The sequence below is a fragment of the Diadema antillarum genome, unplaced genomic scaffold (genome assembly GCF_040938485.1).
Source record: "Diadema antillarum isolate AM-2024a unplaced genomic scaffold, OU_Dant_1.0 scf00000185, whole genome shotgun sequence".
NCBI lineage: Eukaryota > Metazoa > Echinodermata > Echinoidea > Diadematoida > Diadematidae > Diadema > Diadema antillarum.
In genome coordinates this window covers 297,892-318,864 of record NW_027271074.1, presented here as the reverse complement: position 1 = coordinate 318,864, position 20,973 = coordinate 297,892, and the positions used below count along the sequence as shown (strand labels likewise).

At 36.2% G+C, this 20,973-nt stretch overlaps 1 protein-coding gene across 1 annotated transcript; it reads right to left on the bottom strand.

The window, feature by feature from the left end:
- Positions 1-2,959: 2,959 nt before the first annotated feature.
- Positions 2,960-20,039, bottom strand: LOC139723305 (E3 ubiquitin-protein ligase CCNB1IP1-like). The gene is made up of 9 exons (XM_071634565.1): positions 19,964-20,039; positions 18,609-18,668; positions 16,388-16,533; positions 15,006-15,113; positions 13,854-13,881; positions 12,969-13,060; positions 12,241-12,263; positions 9,370-9,473; positions 2,960-3,108 (listed from the first exon to the last, which is right to left on the bottom strand). Exons 1-9 carry the CDS (start codon positions 20,037-20,039, stop codon positions 2,960-2,962), a joined length of 786 nt encoding a protein of 261 aa, XP_071490666.1.
- Positions 20,040-20,973: the final 934 nt, after the last annotated feature.

The window sequence follows — 20,973 nt, the reverse complement described above, 5'->3', positions numbered from 1 at the left end:
TGAAATATAGAATAAATACAATAGGCATGAACAACAGATTGATATAAGTCAGAATTAAAATATGTAATACTGTACATGTATATTCTATTTAAATCCTGCAAGTGAGGTGGGCATGTTGTACAACAGTACGGTGCGCTCCCGTTATAACAAAATGCTCGGGACCGGCAGTTTTCTTTCGTTATAACAAAATTTCGTTATAACCGAACAAATACAATATAAAACGAAAACAAGGAAACCACGTACATATATCATATTCTGTTTGCTGAATACTCGTCATACACAGGAAAGCTATGTGAAATGTGATGGGATAACTGTATACAATAATAAACGCAAGTTCCCCTCAGAAACTGTGCATGACACAAGGAGCGAACACACAGTGGTGTGAAGCGTTCACCCATGCAGAGACGCTATATTATGCTTGTTCCACTACGTATTTTCGAAAGCAATTCGCATTTCGTTATAATGGAGCACATTTCTTTTGTTTTTCTTTGTCTGTGGCGCTCGGAAAAGATTTCGTTATAACGGAAATTTCGCTATAACCGTGTTCGTTATCAGTGAATTTTGTACCATAGACTTTAATGGTGATAATTTTGGGACCAGAAGATTTTAATACTTCGTTAAAACGAAATTTCATTATAACCGTGTTCGTTGTAACGGGAGTGCACTGTACTAAAACCACTTTCCTTGTGTGAACACTTCCAACAGTGATAAAACCAAACCACGCCTTCCTCATGTGAACACTTCAGAAAAAAGTAAACAATTGACTCCTCAACTTCAAATGCATTAAAACTGATCTATGATATTCTATGGTATAATGGACAGACATTCCAAATACACATATACAGTGTGTCAATCAAAATACGTATACAGTGTATGTACAATTGTTTATCACAAAAAAAAGAAAAGAAAAAAGAAAAAATCCAACTTTAGAGGGTTACTAATTAATGTGTTAATTATGGAGTGCACAATGTTGGTTGTGGGGAAAGGGCAACTCTTCCTTCCATTGATACCTAACTGTGCTGATAAATGCCATACATAACTGAGCACAAATAGCTTCAAAGACAATGACAGGTTGCAATTTTTCCAATGAAATCGATGAGATCTGTCAATGAAAGCAGTCAAATAAACAAATTGGCACACACTGTACATTCATTGAATACAGTATTGGGTTTAATTGGCAAAATATGCAAAATAGAGGTACACTGACAAAATGGCAGACAACCTGCAAAGTGAAATTCCTCACTACTTTCCAGCTGATTTTGATATGGGTAACAAAAACTAAGAGCATGGTATATAAGTTGCATGTTACATTAAAATTGTAATACATTTACTTTTCTACAACCATATACAGTGTATACAGATAAAGTGAGGTAAAATTGTTACAGTGAACTCCCGTTATAACGAAATGCTCGGGACCGGCAGTTTTCTTTCGTTATAACGAAATTTCGTTATAACCGAACAAAAACAGATAACGAAAACAAGGAACCACGTATATATATCATATTATGTTTGCTGAATACTCATCATACACTGGAAAGCTATGTGAAGTGTAATGGGATAACTGTAATACAATAATAAACGCAAGTTCCCCTCAGAAACTGTGCGTGACACAAGGAGCGAACACCCATGCAGAGACGCTATAAATGCTTGTTCCGCTACGTATTTTCGAAAGCAATTCGCATTTCGTTATAACGGAGCACATTTCTTTTGTTTTTCTTTGTCTGTGGCGCTCAGAAAAGACTTCGTTATAACAGAAATTTCGCTATAACCGTGTTCGTTATAAGCGAATTTTGTACCATAGACTTTAATGGTGATAATTTTGGGACCAGAAGATTTACTTCGTTATAACGAAATTTCGTTATAACCGTGTTCCTTGTAACGGGAGTGCACTGTATAATCTCATTTCTTTCTCTCTCAATGCAAACAAGAAAAGTTCTCCTTTCCTTGCAACCAACACTGGGCCCTCTTTATTTGACAATTATTAATATACTTGTATATACAATGTATATATATATATATAATAAATATAATAATATACATAATAAATATAATATAATATATATATATATATATATATATATATACACACACACATATGTATACAGTGCACTCCAGTTTTAACGGACACGGTTATCATAAAACTCCGGTTACAATGAAGCAAAATTTAGGCCGCAGAATAATCCAAAGGCACTCTTTGTTCTTTATTGTTTATTTGTTTGGTTGTAATGAAATTTCAATATAATGAAAGAAACTTGCCACTCCCAAGGACTTTGTTAAAAGGGGAGTCCACTGTTTATACATGTACATGTATAAAATGTTGGTGGTTTTTTTTTTGCTAATTGTTTAAGTTAATGTAGGCCACCATGAATATGATATTGTGTAGTAAATTACTACATGTAGTAACACATGAATCTTATTTGCATGACGTACATATGTGGTTTCTACTGCAGTTACAGGTTATTGAAAGATTACTACAAAAAGGGCCTGACACTATTTTATCAAGAATCCCCAGGAGTGCTTGACACATCTTCAACATGTACCCTATGCTATCCATCATTCCTTTAATGATATGAGGGACTACAGTAAAATGGGAAGTCATTTTGATATAACTGAGAGAGCCAAAACAATGGCAATTCAAATACGATTGATTTTTTTTTTTACTCTATTTGTTTAATCATTAAAACATGAATAAGTCAAAACATTTGTTGGCATTCATGCAAGGCAACTTTTTTTCACTGCATATTTGAAACATTTACAGAAATGATATCCCACAGTAACAAGATATGACTTGTCATTATTATGAGCCATTTCAAATACACACTGTAGGTCTTTTGTTTATTTTGTCCACATGTAACATACCCACTATGGCTGAATACATTTTAAAAGATAACTCTGCAGTAGGCTGCTGTAAACACAATGCTTTGGTGTACAGGAAATAATCTTGAGAAAATGAACTAATTTACAACCTGCGCTGGCCAACTGACCTGCGTGACAGTTCAGTAGGTGTACTAATCTCCAGGTTAAACCTGTTGTGAACTGCTTCTTGATCCAGGGAAAGATGGGATGGGGTTCTTGTAACTGACATTGTAGGGTTCAAGACAAACTCACCTGCATGGATACAGAAGGAATTAGAAAAAAAAAAGAAAATGAGAAATGTCACTGAAGGTGATGAATACTTACTGCTTCTCACTTTTGTACTGATATGCTGAAGAGAACAATGAACAGTAACTTGACATAATAATTGTTCATAAGGAGCAGACCAACATTATGAATGGTACACAGACACATTGCATGTGTGCCAAATTTTATTGAATTTCCTTGAGACTGGAAAAAACTATATCCACTTTTTCCTGACTTTGGGGGCATGATATGCTACCATGGCAATGCACTTTTCACTTCTCTTTAAAAGTGTTTTGCACAGCTTCAACTTTGCATCTAAAACTCTATTGAAAAACTAGAGAAAAAGTTCAATCTGCAAGCCTTTCATCTCATGTGGGGACAAATGAGCTGTTGCCATGGCAATGACTTTTTCTTGCATGACTTTACATTCAGCTCAACATGTGTACCAAATTTTATTTGAATTGCTTGAAAACCGGAGTAGTTTGATCTGCTACATTTGCAACAGACCTGCTGACTAGATGCTGATTCCTATATTTCCACTTATCGTTTGTTTTTGTGGGTTATAGATATGAAACATGTGGGCCGTACAATATTTGGCATGCACATGAGATCATTACCTATTTAGACATTTTCTGACATGCAACTATTTGATATTGTTTTTCATGTGCATAACAAGGTCTTTAATATGTCATGATGCTTGGCAAATTAAGTTTTAAGTAATCAGCAACTTCATGGACACAGAATGGGTGATGAAATTACATTGGCAAAGGAAGGCATTTAAACATTGAAAGTGATGCCAAAAAGGAGTAAAATAGTAACATATGAATAATATAACATTATGCAGTGGTAGCACATACAAGCTTTCACATAGCACTTTATGCTTCTACTCAGGGAAGCCAGTTGGAAGGAAAAGAGGGCCTGAATTACATACACCAAGCTACTTCGTACATGAAAGGGCTTGAACTTTTGATAGTACCAGGGCCTGAAATCGGGCTTTTTCCTGAAAACTGGCATCCTTGTCCTAATCTATTCATATTGCAAAGAAGATTGTTACTCTTACGTTCAGCAGTAGTTGGTACAACCTTTCTGTCACCTGATGGTCGTCTGTGCCCTACATAATACACAAAACAACACACATTGTACACACATCTACTACAACAAAAGAGAATGTGTCTTGGTAATACACAAACTCAACAAAAACTGCAAAGGAAAACATATGACAGCAATAGAGATAAAGACTTGTAATGCAATTAATTTCATCACTGGACAGGTGTATCATAAATTCATTGAAAATCTTTGTGTCAATAACATTGTTGTTACCACCATGATCAATACACTCTTTACTGTACAAACTGTTATTTTCTAGTTCATATATTTTCGTGATTGAGAAGGTCACAGACATTTTCGTTAGATGTTTAGTGTGAATTGACACAGAGGCCTTCAAAAGTGTACTACTACCTTAGCATGTGGTGACATTTCCATGTTTTGCTAAATTCACAGTCCGACTGTGATTCTCAAAATTTGAGAAAATTAAACCTTTGTGAAAATAACAGCATCTATGGTATTTTCACTGTCATTAGCAATTAATAGGGTAATTACACTGTAGTAAGATTTAAGATGAATAGGGAATGTGACAATAGTTTTACAAGAGGAAATCAAAAGTACAGTGCATCAAGAAAATGACAGCCGAGACACTTTTTCAAACAGATTTCACAATTTATGATTGAAACAGAGATTTCACCTGTGTAGAATCTCTGCAAATACATGCCTTCCTTTGTTCTGCTTCCTTGAGCCCCAACTCATGCATTCTTATATGGTGAGGCTGTCATGTACACGTATATCATCCTTGTTCATTGCAATTTGTTATAAATTTTGAGAACATTCTTATTCCTCATCCCAATCACTATGAATTCTGAAACTCTGTACTCAGTATAATTTATAGCTGTTCAATAGTAAAAGTCTGAAAATCATTTGGAGGTCTCTTAAGCAGTGATGTCATGTCAGTCAATTTTGTTTGAGAGTTTGACTGGCTGCCAATGGGGCGAGAATGAAATGATGTGTATTTATGGAGGCCACACGTTACTACTCAGATCCAAACCCATAAAAATTTGTAGATTAGGAATCTCTTGAATTGACCAAACTATGTCATGTGGTTTGACCTGCTCAAATTCTTAAAATTTTCTTTTTGGATTAAAACCAAGCTTAAATCAAGACATTAGCAGTTTTCTGGACCATATTTCTCTCTGAGAAATAGAATGCATTTACAATGATACTACTTAACACAGGGCTCCACACTAACTTTTTTTTTTGGTGGCCCGATGGGGCCACCAAAATCATCAATTTCAAATTTTGGTGGCCCGAGAGAAAAATTTGATGGCCCGAAAAAAAACAATGAAAAACATTAAGTCCTTTTTTAAAAAAAAATGAAATATGAGTCAAATATTTAAGTTTTATCATAGTAAGAATTGGAAGCTGGACATATACTCATAAATAAACCTCAACAAACTCGCAACACTCATTCTCAGGCACACATTCAGTCCTTTTCATCCATCATTTAAACAAATTTAACTGCTAATTTCCGGCGCAAAAAGTTACAAATTTATTCACATATTTTTCAAACATTTTTGGTGGCCCGAGGCGGGCCACCAAATTTGCCCTTTTTTAAAATTTGGTGGCCTGACTTTCATTTTTGGTGGCCCTGGGCCACCGGGCCACCCTTAGTGTCGAGCCCTGCTTAACAGCACACTTGAGTGACCCTTATAGTTATTTCCTCCCTTTTCCATTTTGATTAAATGGCAACTCTCATTTTGATCATTTTTGAATGGGTTAGAAAAGTAAAATTTTAAAAGTCATATATAATATTGAAGCTTAGCATTCATTTCTTTGAACTATGATAGAAAAGTGAGAAATTTTGGTTGACTAACCCTAACCCTTACCGTGACCCTAGCCTCCAGAAAGGTAACAAATCATTGATAAATTATCTAAAGAAATTAATTAAATCTAACAAATGAACAATAAAGCCACTTTTCTGGACTTATAATTGTCAATTTCATGACTGAAAAATGTGAAATTTTTGCCCCTGACAGGGTACTTACACATGAATTTACTATACAGACAGTAGCCCTGTGTCCTTTGAAGAGTGTTCCCCATGTAACACACCTTTAGTAAACCCTCTCATTTTTCCTTTCCTTCTAAGCTTTCTAGCAATATAAGAATATTTTTTATTGCTTGAACAAGCTTTTAATGAATGAATTTCACAATAAAACCAAATGGTAAATGTCAAAGTGGCTTGATCACCATTGCGTGGTGGAGCTGACCTAGCCTATGCATGCAACAAACTCATCACAGCGGATCATCTGCATTATGAAATCTTAGAGGTAATGGCCAAACCCAAGACAGTGAACAAGTAACACTTCAGTGACTTTACCATGAACATTTCCAACAGTTTCAGCTCATTAATAATATATTATCGTTCCCATTCTTAGTACAATGGATAGTAATTTTCTTAAGTAAGATCATAGTCCTTCCCAGGATTTTTTACTATGTTTAATTCCCTAGAAATTTGTTTTTAAATGCTTAAAAAGTCCCTACTGTCAGAGGGATATCCTCCCTCCCATCACCCTCGCCAAGGATTTCACACAGTGACATAAATGTGTGCTCATCAAGATTTTGCCCTCCCCCTCTCCCCCCCCCCCAAAAAAAAAAACCTTTTTTTTGTTGTTGGAGCTCTTGCAAACAGAATACTAGTTGTTATATCAGACTAATTGTTTACTAACGGAATTACCAAATTTGGCACACATACAGACTGATACTGTAAAACATGATATTTTCATGAATTGGATCCCACAGCCTTTTTCGTGGCATGAAATTTTTTGCGAGTTGCGTCTAATATTCAATGCGTACAGTATAGACAAGAACCTCCATGTGTATTTTAATTTCTTGAATCTTGTCTCTTGCGAAATTAAAATACATGCGAACATTCCTCGTTTTAGGGTTTATCTTAAGTAGATGTAAACATTGAGCCCCTCAGAATTTGGATGTTTTCTACCATTGACATGTAACAGTTTTTTATTTAATACACATATTTTCACTTAAATACAACACTCAAATGCAATAAAGTGAATAGACTTATTAGAATTACTCAGGTTTGTTTGTTTGCTCATTTGTTTTTTAATCAAAGTCCTAGTCATCCTTTGACATTCTCTCTGGCTGTCATCATGATATTCAACAGTTATTTTTTTTTGAAATACCTTATACCTCTAATTTTACTGAGCAATGATAAAATGTGATAAAAGGAACTAAATTTACAAAATTTGTAAGCACTCATTAATTGCCAATTCATTCTCTGGTGTCTTCTCCTGTTGCCATGATAACACATTTTTAAAGCTTATATTTTGTATTACACAATGAAATGTAATAAGAGTGATTACATTTATAGATCTAGAATTGCTCCTCCAATTGCAGTAATAGTCATTGAAAGTCATGGAAATATTCAGTAATGGCTGTTGCCATGGTAACACTTCAATTTCTAGAAACTAGCAAATGTCTACCTCAAATTTAAACTTTGTTTGTACTCAAAAGCTTGGGCATACAAAGTTCTAAATTCCTAAATAAAGTGATTATACTGCAAAGTAGTCCTCGATATTCTGTTACAAACAAGAAAGTTTAGCTCAACTCTCGCTCTTTCAAGTTTCATTATTTTTTTTTCCTGGAATGGATACAAGGAACACACCATCAAGTTGACCCTATTTACAGAGACTCCAACTCTCCCGTTTTCAACACGCCGAAAACCCATTTTTGCAAAATCTCCCGTTCTCCCGCTGGAGCTCAGACTTGATTTCTCCCGCCCTGGCTGTGTGTCTCCCGGTGGAAAGGATTTCTTACTTATTGCTATCATATGTGGAAACAAGGAAAAGTAGAAATTACGCGGTGCGTAATATATGTCCCCGCCGAAGTAGCATTTAGTAGCAAAATGTACAATATAGGTAAAAATATCAAGGTCAAAGGTCAAAGTCAAAGGTCAAAATTCTATGTAGAAGTTTTGAAGCCCTCACCTAGTGCCATCACATAGAGCAAACGGAATCGAAATCGGGTTAGAAATGGCGAAGGAGTAGCATTTTGTAGCCAATGTACAATATAGGTAAACAATCAAGGTCAAAGGTCAAAGAAGTCAAAGGTCAAAATTCTGTGTAGAAGTTTTGAAGCCCTCACCTAGTGCCATCACATAAAGCAAACGGAATCGAAATCGGGTTAGAAATGGCGAAGGAGTAGCATTTGGTAACAAAATGTACAATACAGGTCAAAAATCAAGGTCAGAGGTCAAAGAAGTCCAAGGTCAAAATTCTGTGTAGAAGTTTTCAAGCCCTCACCTAGTGCCATCACTTAAAGCAAACGGAATCGAAATCGGGTTACAAATGGCGAAGGAGTAGCATTTTGTAGCAAAATGTACAATATAGGTCAAAATCAAGGTCAAAGGTCAAAGAAGTCAAAGGTCAAAATTCTGTGTAGAAGTTTTGAAGCCCTCGCCTAGTGCCATCACATAAAGCAAACGGAATCAAAATCGGGTTAGAAATGGCGAAGGAGTAGCATTTTGTAGGCAATGTACAATATAGGTCAAAAATCAAGGTCAAAGGTCAAAGAAGTCAAAGGTCAAAATTCTGTGTAGAAGTTTTGAAGCCCTCACCTAGTGCCATCATATAAAGCAAAATGTACAATATAGGTCAAAGGTCGAGGTCAAAGGTCACAACTGAAATTCTGAATAGAAGTTTCAAAGCTCCCATGTAGTGCTATCATATAAAGCAAACAGAATCAAAATCGGGTTAGAAATGGCAAAGGAGTAGCATTTTGAACATTTTGATCACACACGGACGCACAGACGGACGCACAGACGGACAGACAGACGGACACACGGACACACACACGTACGGAGCCCGTTTCATAGTCCCCTGCTCGAGTTCGTTCGGCGGGGACAAAAATAAGCCTTAGATAGCACCAGAGAACATCAAGAACCCAAGGAACTTCGTGCTTCGCACACATCAACTTGGAGTCTCCCGTTTGCTAGGGGTTTCGGGCGGGAGAATCTCCAGATCAGAAGGTGCTTAGGGTTGGAGTCTCTGTATTTACAGTGATTTTCATGTTCAGGGGAACAATTAATATCATGATCTTATTTCTCTAGAAGCACTGATAACCCTCAAGTTTCCAAATTGTATGACAAGCCAATCCTGATGATGTGTATATGCGAGCCCTTACCTTCAATGGTCGAGAAGGGCAACTCAAAGTTGGATTCCCCCACTCCTCCTCCAGCTATGTCTCCATCAGAGAGAGTTTCCATGCAGCTCACAGTGATGGATTTTCTGCAATGCATGATCATTATAGGCATGGCTCACACACTTTGAACGAAGCTATATACCAAACACTATAACTACATATTTGACAGGTTTACGGAGCAGCTAATACAATGCATCTCTTGAAAACAGTGCCTTGATTTTCCTTTCACATTACCAATGTCAAGTACATAGATCATCATAGAGTGTTGAAGGGGAATACAGCCCAGTTATAAGTTGATCTGGAAAGAGATAGTAAAATGTTATAAGAACAACTGTGAAAGTTTGATGCATCTCGTATAAAAATTAGGGTAGTTATGAAATTCTGAAGTTACGCCAATTTTTACATAACAGCTCATGAAGAGTTGATGCATATGAGTGAGTTGATGATGTCATCTCCTCACAATTTTCCACTGATCATGAAAAAAAAAAGATTCAGTTTTCTGCTTTCAAATTGTAAAATGTAATTTAGCATTACTGGTTGAAATAACTTCAGAATAATGGTCCTCAAATTTATACAATGCATAGGATCTGAGAATGCTTCATTTTATGCATAAGAATAAAAAACTGACAATTTCATGATTTTGTGTACAAATTATGTGGCAAGTAAGTTGTGCAGGAATGACATTATCAACCACTCATCTGACTGTGAGAGAAGTGTTTTGTAAAAATGAGCAAACTCACAATTACATAACTCCCTAGTTAAACTCTTATCCAATTGTGATCAAATTTTCACAATTGTGCTTGTAAGATACTAGTTCTTTAATCAGATTAACTTTTAATGGGACCAAAATACCCCTGTAAAAACTTTGAAGAAAACTGCAAACACTCTTCATCTGCACACGATCTGATTTAATGTAGATATTCATAAATATCACTCAAGTTCATTTGGTTTTCGATATCATTTTAGAAATGATATATTTCCTTCCTAATCATCTGCATTCATCAGGTTCTTTACCCAGCATTACTTTTGTTGATTGAGAGGTCAGAAAAACAACATACAGTTGTATGAATCCAAGATGAACTTAGCATTCTTCACATGCTTAATTGCATTGAATTCTTTGAGGAAAAAGCTACGATAAAAGATTTTATGACAGCATAGATTATTAACAATGGCTTTGTTTAATACTCTCACATTTTGACTATACAGTCAGTCCGCAGCGTGTGCGATAATGAGGCACGAACGACAATTTTATTCAGAATCACGTTTACGCAGTTTGTGCCCTTGAGACTGACGAGATTTCGCGATACTTTGCGAGAGTTTTTGCAGAGGTCGCAATAACAACTTTCATAGCTTTCACAGTGCATTGTTTGACCCAGGATGGTTGGGTAAGTTATAGAGCTGATTATGCTCATTAATTTGATACCTAATTTCCCTATTTTTGATGTCAATATAGTAGTCCATTTTAGCATCAAAGTAAACGATTATTTTGCCAATGTTCAAGAAGCTTTTAGATCATAGTTTGATGTTTTGCTAGTTCCTGACTGGTATTGAAAATAGATCTCCGTAATTTCTTCGATTTCACAATCGTGAAACTTGAGCGAGTATGATCAATTAAAAAACGAAGAGGGGCACCATTTTTAAGGTTGTGAATTTTCCTGTTGAAAACAAGGCAAATTATGTTTTCTTACTGGAAGTGGGGTAGTGAATGAACATGCGTGGAATGTGTTGTTGATACCCAGACAATGGTCGTGGACAATGGCCAGGATTGGAATGTTTCATGAGGAATTCCACTATCGCAGCTAGTCTTTGTTCATTCTGAAATGTGGTGTGTGCAAGCACATGGAAACATGTGCTTACTTCTTTCATGTGCATGCATTTCACCCTGTGTCAAGAATTCAGACTAGCAGTGCTCGGGGCAATCCACATGAATAATTGATTAAGCATTCATGTGCCTTGCAGCAGAGCTCGGGACAGGTGGCAGCCAGGTCCATTGTTCATGGTCATTGTAAGTGCACACTCACATACACATCATTGGTTCCTGTGTAAAGTTCAAGTTTTGTACAGGGAGAGTGAAAATTCGATCACAATCTGGAACCTAACATTTAAAACTCACAGCATTGAGTCAGCAGCCAATGGATACTACGCAATGCGACACGCCGCGTCTTGCGACAGATTTCGACCAATCACAGACCCGGAATTCCGGTGCGAATGCGAGGATAATCTTTTTAAACTCGACGCTAGACATGTCTCTGAATTTTGCTAGTTCCTGACCCGTATTGAAATGAAGATGGGAAAACGTGCCCTTATTGTGATACTATATACCTTAGCGGACATAGTCTTCACCATATTTTAGAGGGGCATGAAAAATTTCAGGTTAATTTTTTGGCGTCAAACGTGAAGGAATATTTTTGAATACAATACCGAACTTCGAGAGGGATTTTGATATTCTTTATTCTTCTTTTCCGTTTATTTTGATCATGAGCATATTTGCTTATGTTTTCTCTTTCAGTTGATACTAAAAGTGTCGAAAACTGACAAGAAATACTCGTTCTACACGGATTTATTCATGACCATGTATCTGCTCATTACGTATGCAAGCACCGCTCAGCCGTGCATACGACTTGAATAAATACGTGCGTTTTCGCTCACGCTGCGGACTGACTGTATAAAATGGCCAATAATCCTGATACAAACTACTGTGGAACTGATTTTGTCCCTTGATTTTGTTATTTTAAGAGAACCTTGGCTTTCATTTAAATCTAAAATGTATGTTTGAATGACTAGAGAATGATGAAAACAAAGCAACATAGGACCTACTTAGCAACACTCCACAAAGAAAACGATGTGACTCACCTCCTCATTGCATCGTACAGCAACTGTGAATAAATCACCATTAAACTCACACTTTAGCAAGGCAATAATAATTGATGATTCTACAAGATACATGAAGATTTCCTCTAATAAATTTGAATTCTTTCACCTTATTGGACAAACTGTGGGGACAAGAAACCACATTAACCCGTTGAGGATGAGTCCCAAGTATACTAGGACAGATGTCTATGGGAAATGCGTGTTGTAGCAAAATCAAACAGCCCTCAACAGGTTAAAGCCGTAGCTCTTACTAACAATAATCAGCAGGAAATCCAAGGGGTGCATCTATATATTGGTAATGTGACACAAGAGTTCAAGTTCCACTAAATCCTTCATACTCAAAAAGTGTATAAGGGTATCAAAGAGGTTTTTTCCTGGCCTGTTTATTGTCATATTACAGTACAACCTTTCCTGCGTATCAATTATGAACAGGTGTGAATCTAAAGAAGGCACACACACACATACACACACGCACACACACAAATATTGATGGACACATTATACCAAATCAACTTAACATGAATGACCGAGATACAGACCACTGACCAGTCCACATGCATCTAGTTCATAATCTACAGTAAAGTAAAAGACATTGTTTTTTTTTATTGTATAACATACTTTATTTCCATTGCAAATTAAAGCATGTGATAAATAATCCTAGGATTATTTATCCTATATCTATACTATATATAAAGACTTATAGAACTTACCTGCAATTTCTGATATTGGCGGCTTCTTTCCATCAGTTTCTCAGATATGTCATGGTAGCGTTTCTTGTTCATCTCAATCTCTTTCTTCAAAGCTAATTGAAAACAGAAAGATACAGTTTTATCATCTACATTTCCAGTTTTGTGAAGACTTAGTATTTGTTACTTAGACTACAGAATCCTGCCAGAAAATGACATCAGGTGTAGGAGAGCTTTTAATAACATTCTCTAGTTAAAAGTTGCCATGTGTTGGTTACACCTCACACTGCTGTCAATTTTAAGAGTAGGCCTACTGGTATATACTGTACAGCTTTATTTAGCAAATCTAGAAACCCTAATTATTTTTTAAACTCTATGCTTGATCTCAAACTTCTGTGTTTGTAATAGTGGAGACATTTTGATCTTACATAATGATATTATTCATATTATTTGTTTAAAGAAATGGAAAAAATATGCCTAAATGTATGTATGTATGATAATGTATAGTCCGAGATGAAAAACAACAACACCACCACTGTGGGATGCCAAATGGTGTAGGCAATAAGCCTCCATCACACATTCGTAAGTCCCATTTCATAATCTGTTGTCTAATCTTTAAATGATGTGTACCTTTGGGTCACTGAGTGTAAAATTTCTTTATAACTGCACAAAAAGAGCCAACTTGAAATAAATGAAACATTAGTGACAATAACTGAAAATGTTTTGTTATAGGTCTCCCTTATGATATACAATGTATATGATATATACTGTATTGTATTGATCAAAGCTCAGGCCCTTTTGACTCCATTTATTATTTACTCTACTCTTTCTGTACTGCTAATAAAAGCCACGGCCTATTATTTGAAAGCATCACTATTAAACAAAAGGTGCTAAGATGTGCACACATACCTGTCACCTGTGCTTTAAGACCTGATGACTGGAAATTGAAGGAAAATTTGAATAGCAGGAGGGATTTTAATTACCATGTGTATCAAGTACCAGAATTCCTGATGCAAAGCAGTTCCCACAAGAAAGTAACAATCAGCATTTGATAATTAGAGCCTACAGTTGTAATTTTGGTTGATCAAAGTATAATATGTACAATGTAGCTTGCAAACACATGACAGTATCAAATAATTTCTTTATTCATTGTACATTGCCAATATTTTCCTTAGGCAATCAAACATCAGGATTTTTTTTTTTTCAGATCAGAATAACCATATGCTCTTTCAAAAAAAAGAAAAGATAGAAAATGCAAGTATTTTTCATTTGTCAGTTTTTAATCAAATGCCACTGCGTCCAGTTACCATTATGAGAACCATCAGAAGCCATCGTGGGACAGCCTTAAAGTCAGCACTCATATGGATACTAATAGACTTGTTGTTGCTGCACTTGAATCTTGAAAAAGATTACTGAAAATTACTTTCTGGTGTATTTCTGTTCAGTTTTGTAACAAAACCCTGGGATCCCACAGGTCACTGTAGGCCCTATACACACTTGAGGAGTCCTTTCAGCTACTGTAACACAGTTTTCGTTTTTGCTTTGATACTTTATTTTTTTCCTTTTTTCCCCCTTTTTTTTTCCTTTTTTTTTTTTTTTTTTTGGAGGAGGTGGTTGTTTACAGGCTTGTATTTGGCCAAAGTTAGAATTTCTCAGGACTTGCCTGTTTTTTCCCCTCAAATAAAGGCTTCGTCCACCCTTGTTGCAGAGATGATTTTTTTTTAATACTTACTAGTAGAATATAGCTTCATAATTTTGAACATAAACAGGGCTCCTCTCCCCCATCTTTATTTGTGATACCAATTGCCACAGATGACTGGAAACTATTAACTGTCAATAAATTCAATAAATACAGATTACCTTTACTCCCTCTCGTGTCACCATGGTGCATTTCTTTGGAGTGAGGCACTGTTATGCCTGAATTGGCTGAATAACTTGGGCCACATTTTTGGGACTTTTAATATTAAATGCTCGTGAAAAAATGCAGCAATTTAATGCTAAATGTCGTGCACTTTAGGTGCAAAGACCTTTAATAAAGAAAAAAAAAAGGATATTTGATGCTTCTGCCCGTGTTCTGCTCAGAATTTGCTCGTAGTACTGCTCCACCTGTGTGCTTCTTTCCTTGACTTTGGTGGCAACATAATCTTGATATGTCCTCTCCTGGTGAATCTACCTCATGAAAGATAAGAAAGGTCTAATGACTCAATTCAACTCAAATCAACTCACAAGTAAGTGCACATCAATATAAATCAGAATACTAGAATGCATCAACATCAAACACACAACTAAAAAAAAAAAAAAAATCAAAATGAAAGAAAAATAGCAAGAGACACAGTCAGTGGGTCTACCACCTAGCAGATTATCTCCAACACATTCGTGCAAACTATAACCATAGAAGAACAAGGCAAACTTGGGGTCATTTTTCGTTTGTGTATTTATTACCTTTTTTTTGGGGGGGGGACTATAGGGGTTATGCTGTTCATTTGTATAGGGTCCACCGGTAATCTATCCAACTGGCAATGATACCTGCCAAGTCTGTGGAAAATTTGACCATTTGCAAGGAATACAATATTCATTTTTCATATCAATGTTACATGAACTACCTTTTGAGTACGGTTAGCTGTTTTCTTCCATAAAAGTGTCCATAAAACCATTTAAAATACAATGTATTGTTCATCTGGGGCCTGTTTCATAAAACTTGTCATCAGTGACAAGTTGTCATAGATGTGACAAGCTACTGAAATCTTTGCATCTGATTGGCTGAGAGCAAATTTGTCATAGAAATGTCGCAGTTGTCACTGATGACAAGTTTTATGAAACGGCCCCCTGATGACATGAAATGATATAACCCTAATGAACAATGATACTTCATTATGATCACAATAGCATATTCATGTTTGTTATGTGTATGTCTGAACATAAATGATTTGCCACACACTAGAAACATGATTTTAAGAAAACAGCTTGTATTGGGTACATGCAAAATTGAGTATGTCTATACTCGAGGCCCAAAGACACTGAAACTGCCCTTGTGCAAAACTGAGAATTAGGTGGTGATGCTGTTCAAACAAGCTGCCAGCTCAAGTTAGGGGCAAACTGGGCTTGGAGAGTACTTTGACTATTTGACCCATGATAATTGCTTTTGTTGTTGGGAACATTCAGAATTTTCTCATCCGTGGGTAGCAATGTTGTTTTGCAAAATTCACATTTCTTTTAACTTCACGTCATGACTTACATCTCCCTCAATGCATCTTGCTGTAAAACCTTTGTTTGCTCTGAAACCAGCACTAATTTTAATAAATTAAACCAATGCAGAAACAGAATTCTTTAACCAACTTTATCCAATAATTACAAAACATACATTTGCATTACAGCAGGATCAATGCCTGCCCAAATTTGTCTTAGTAAATGGAAGTCAAGTTAAAACAAGATATCACAATCACCTGATATGTCCAAAAGGCTACTGCGCGTGAACAGATTTCAAGAATGACCTCTGGCCTATGACCAGCCAGAACCATTGACTTGTATTGCTCAGACGGTGAGAGATCAATGCGTAGGATGTCTAATTTACCTGGCAAATCGGTGTCGCCTAAGTGGAACAGAAAAGCATAAAAAACACATCATGTGTCTAATTTAACTATCCTTCTTTCATCTTTATCGATTCATAAATCACAGCATAGAGGACCATTCATGGACTTGGTTCCCATAATCTTACTTGGTAAACTTGTGCATCGGACTCTTGACAAATTTTAAAGTAATATGTATGTAACAATACCATTTCTGCTCGGTGGGGATTAGCTATGGAAGGCAATGGGAGTTTTTCACAGTGTCATAGAACTTAAGCCAAATGCATACGATTATCTTTCATAGATTTTCTGTCTGTCTCCATACCTACCCATGTAAAGAAAGCATACTGTATCAACTGCATTACTTTGCCAAGAATGGCAGGTCTACTTTTGTAACTGTTCCATGAATGCACTGGCAGCCAACATTTCCTTCCTGATCACAGCAACAACATACATGTGAAATGGAATTTGACGATGCAAAAACATAAAGGAATTAGGGGAAGTTGGGCAAATTACAAAAGTTTTGATCACCCAAACACATTCAAAGTTTTCAAAGAATCCTTTTTGTAAATATGTGACTACAGTATGTCACCACCAAATAACTGCATTGGTTCATGAGCATAATCAATCATACTTTCATGACCTCAATCATGAATGTACTAGTATTTGACGTAATGGAATGATACAGTGCACTCCCATTACAACGAACATGGTTATAACGAAATTTCGTTATAACGAAGTAAATCTTCTGGTCCCAAAATTATCACCATTAAAGTTTATGTTACAAAATTCGCTTATAACGAACACGGTTATAGCGAAATTTCCGTTATTACGAAGTCTTTTCCGAGCGCCACAGACAAAGAAAAACAAAAGAAATGTGCTCCGTTATAACGAAATGCCAATTGCTTTCGAAAATACGTAGCGGAACAAGCATTTATAGCGTCTCTGCATGGGTGACACCACTGTGAGTTCGCTCCTTGTGTCACACACAGTTTCTGAGGGGAACTTGCATTTATTATTGTAATACAGTTATCCCATCACATTTCACATAGCTTTCCAGTGTATGATGAGTATTCAGCAAACATAATATGATATATATACGTGATTCCTTGTTTTCGTTATATATTGTATTTGTTCGGTTATAATGAAATTTCGTTATAACGAAAGAAAACTGCCGGTCCCGAGCATTTCATTATAACGGGAGTGCACTGTAGTACTATACGATTCTGATAAAGACAAAGGCAGTATCCATGAATAAGTTGTGCATTGTACCTTGTAAAGATCCTCTGAGTTGAAAGACTTCTTGTTTTGTTTTTTTTGCCCCACACAAATTCAATTCACTATCAAAAAAAAAAAAAAAATGATTCAACGCAGTCCATGTGTCAATTTGACTTTAATCAAACGAAAAGGACAGATCATTGAACACAATATGAAATATATGCACAAGCCACAAATGATATATTTAACCCCTTAAAAAGGAGCAATGCACTTTTTGTCATGGTAACATAAAAGAAGAAGTAATCATTCAATGATGGAAAAGAATGTTCCACTAAAAAGCCAAGCTTGAATGACATGGAACACTGGAATGAAACCAACAGCAACACCGATATACCAATAAAACGTATCTATGATACTATATTATGCCATGGTACATTTAATCATTAATATACTGTATAAGATGCTGATAATACAGGCATACTTTCAATACTTGTTTTAGAATGCATATAAAACTCATTATCACAAAGCAGTATCAACGGCCAGACACTATTTGGCTGTGTATACCAGGAAAACGTGATCAAATCAAATGAGTGGAATGACATCTGTCATCTACAATAGGCCTATAGTCACATGATCAAGTCAGTTTCAAGTTAGGATTACTGCCACTGAGATAGCCCTATAATCTTGTAAATCAATTGGAATTATGATCTATGGTAGGGAGGCATGTGCCAAATGACTTCACCAACTTGTCTGTGTGTATGAAACCTTGGCCCCTATTGGGAACAAATCACTCGTAACATGTTAGTGATAATATTGGTAAGAATATCAAGATACAGGGAACCACAAATTTGCGACATTAAATCAAGTCAGCAGCACTTACAAGCTGGACAAACAGTTTTCTTGTTGAATTCTTGGGATCCATGCTCATCGCAAAATATATCTGACATCATAAAAAAGAAAGTTTTTTTGTAAGAGTTATGGAATGATGTTCTGGAAAATCTGCCTTCCTAATTTCTATTAAATGTAACACCCCCTAGACCTGGACTGTGCACAGACAATTTGTCTAGCTACATAGGTATATATTATAACTCTTTGTCTCTTACCAACACTGCAACAGAACTAGACACATTAGTTCTAAGCACGTCAGCTAACAGTAACAAAGTCTTACGTTAGACATTTTCTAGATACTTTACTTTCTTCGACTCTTCATTTCATTTCATTTTCATTTTATTTCAACATGGTAATAAAAGGGAACTTGCTCAGCAATCACCTGTTATTCTGCAAGTCTGTGCATGTACGCAATGTAACAGAACAAAAACACAGATCTAGATTCAGTAAATTCAATGTAACTCTACTGTTACTTCTAGTACAATGTAGTTCTAACAGATTCAAGTTCTCCTGATAAACTCAACATCAACAAAGTGGTTGAAATTAAGACAGACCAGTGGGCCCTGTCTAAAGACTTGTGATTGATTCAAATCAATCACAACTAAAGGATTGAATGCAAATCCATCTTATCAAAAAGTTATGATTGAAATTAAGATGAAGAACAGCAATCAATCAATCACAGTTTGTGATTGATTGCAGCTTTCAAGAGATTTGTGATTGATTGATTTCTATCACAAGTTTAAGACAGGGCCCAGAGACTTTTAACGTTAGGCCCCTATACCGGTAGGCCTACTTAATGTCTAATATGATTAACTGTTACTATAGTGTTAGAATCTAAATCTGGGTATTCTCTAAAGATTTAAAAAATCATCAAAAACAAAGAAAAAACAAACAAACATAGAGGGGGAAGGGAAGGGTAATCCCTTGTCCTGCAGACATATGTCAGACCCATTGTAGAGTATGCAGCTGCTTCATGGGATCCCCACATCCAAAGAAACATCAACAGGATTGAACAGATACAGCGAAACAGTGCGAGGTATGTGACTGGCAACTACAACCCAAGAGCAAGTGTTTCAACAACAACAAAAAATTGACCCAGGAAATGTCATTACTATAAATTTATATGTCTAGTATAAATGAAAAGTTTTTCGCGGAATTAGACATACCCGGGTATGTCTAATTCCGCGAAAAACTTGTCGGTCAACGTACACATTTGTCTTAGACCTGCCATTTTAGTGACCGTGTGCACGATATTGGTGATGATGCGCACTGGTCCCTATAAACGTCAAATTCTAGATTTACAACGAATGGAGGTCAGTCAAGCCTCAAAAGTTAAAGCAAGGATACGTGAGCAGGATGTCACCCAGGCGTTCGAATTTATTGTCTTCCGACATTTTCGGTAGTTGCACACCATGTCCTCCATTTAACTGAGTAAAAACACACACACTGTTTACCAGAGTCTACGTTAGATGACTCTACTGCTGTTAATCATGATCGACTGTGTACTGTGTGCCGTATATCCCAATGCGCATGCATGTGATGTGATCGTGTACAATGTTCAAAGCTGTTGTCATGTAACGCGACTGTGTCGTCGAGAGTCTGCATTGTATGCAGAGGGCGGGATGCGCGCTCAGTCGGCGTCGCAGCTGCTAATTTTATGTTTAAAAAAAAAAAAAAAAAAAATCGGAAAATTAAAATAAAGAGAGAGAACTTTTAATAGCCTTCGGCCTTTCTTGCATGGCTATCCGTGTGTTCCGAAAGGTACGCTACCCGAAGCGAAGATCCTTGGTGCTTCGAATAAAGGCTACAAAATATCACAGTTTGTATACTCAGATGGGCCCCTAACAAGTTTACATCTACCGCTGATAACGGTTTCTTTCTTCACGCATTTTAGTGGACGGTATACCTAGTGTAGTTGTCACAATATTGCGGTGTTCTTAAAGTTTTCTGTAGATTTTGATTTTTTGTGCTGTTTCCCCTATTTTAGGGGTGCTGAGCACGAATCCAGCTTTTGCCATTTTCTTTTTTCCACACTTCTCATAATGCCATGGTTACCTTATAGCAACGATGGTTGTCATGGTAACAAATATTTTTAAAGAAAATAGTGATATTTTCATGAAAAAGCAAGAAAATATGACAAGATCGAGTGGAATAGCCTGTTGATTACTACTATCATGATTATCAGCTTTTTTCCAACTACGTTCATTCCATTTCCTTTTCGTTGCTATATTACAGAAAATGATATTTTCATGAAAAAACCATGACAATTGACAAGATTGAGTAGTACATTTGTAACAAATTACTATTAGTTTTTTTTTCATTATATTCATCCTACATCGTCTTTGCTGCTATAGCAA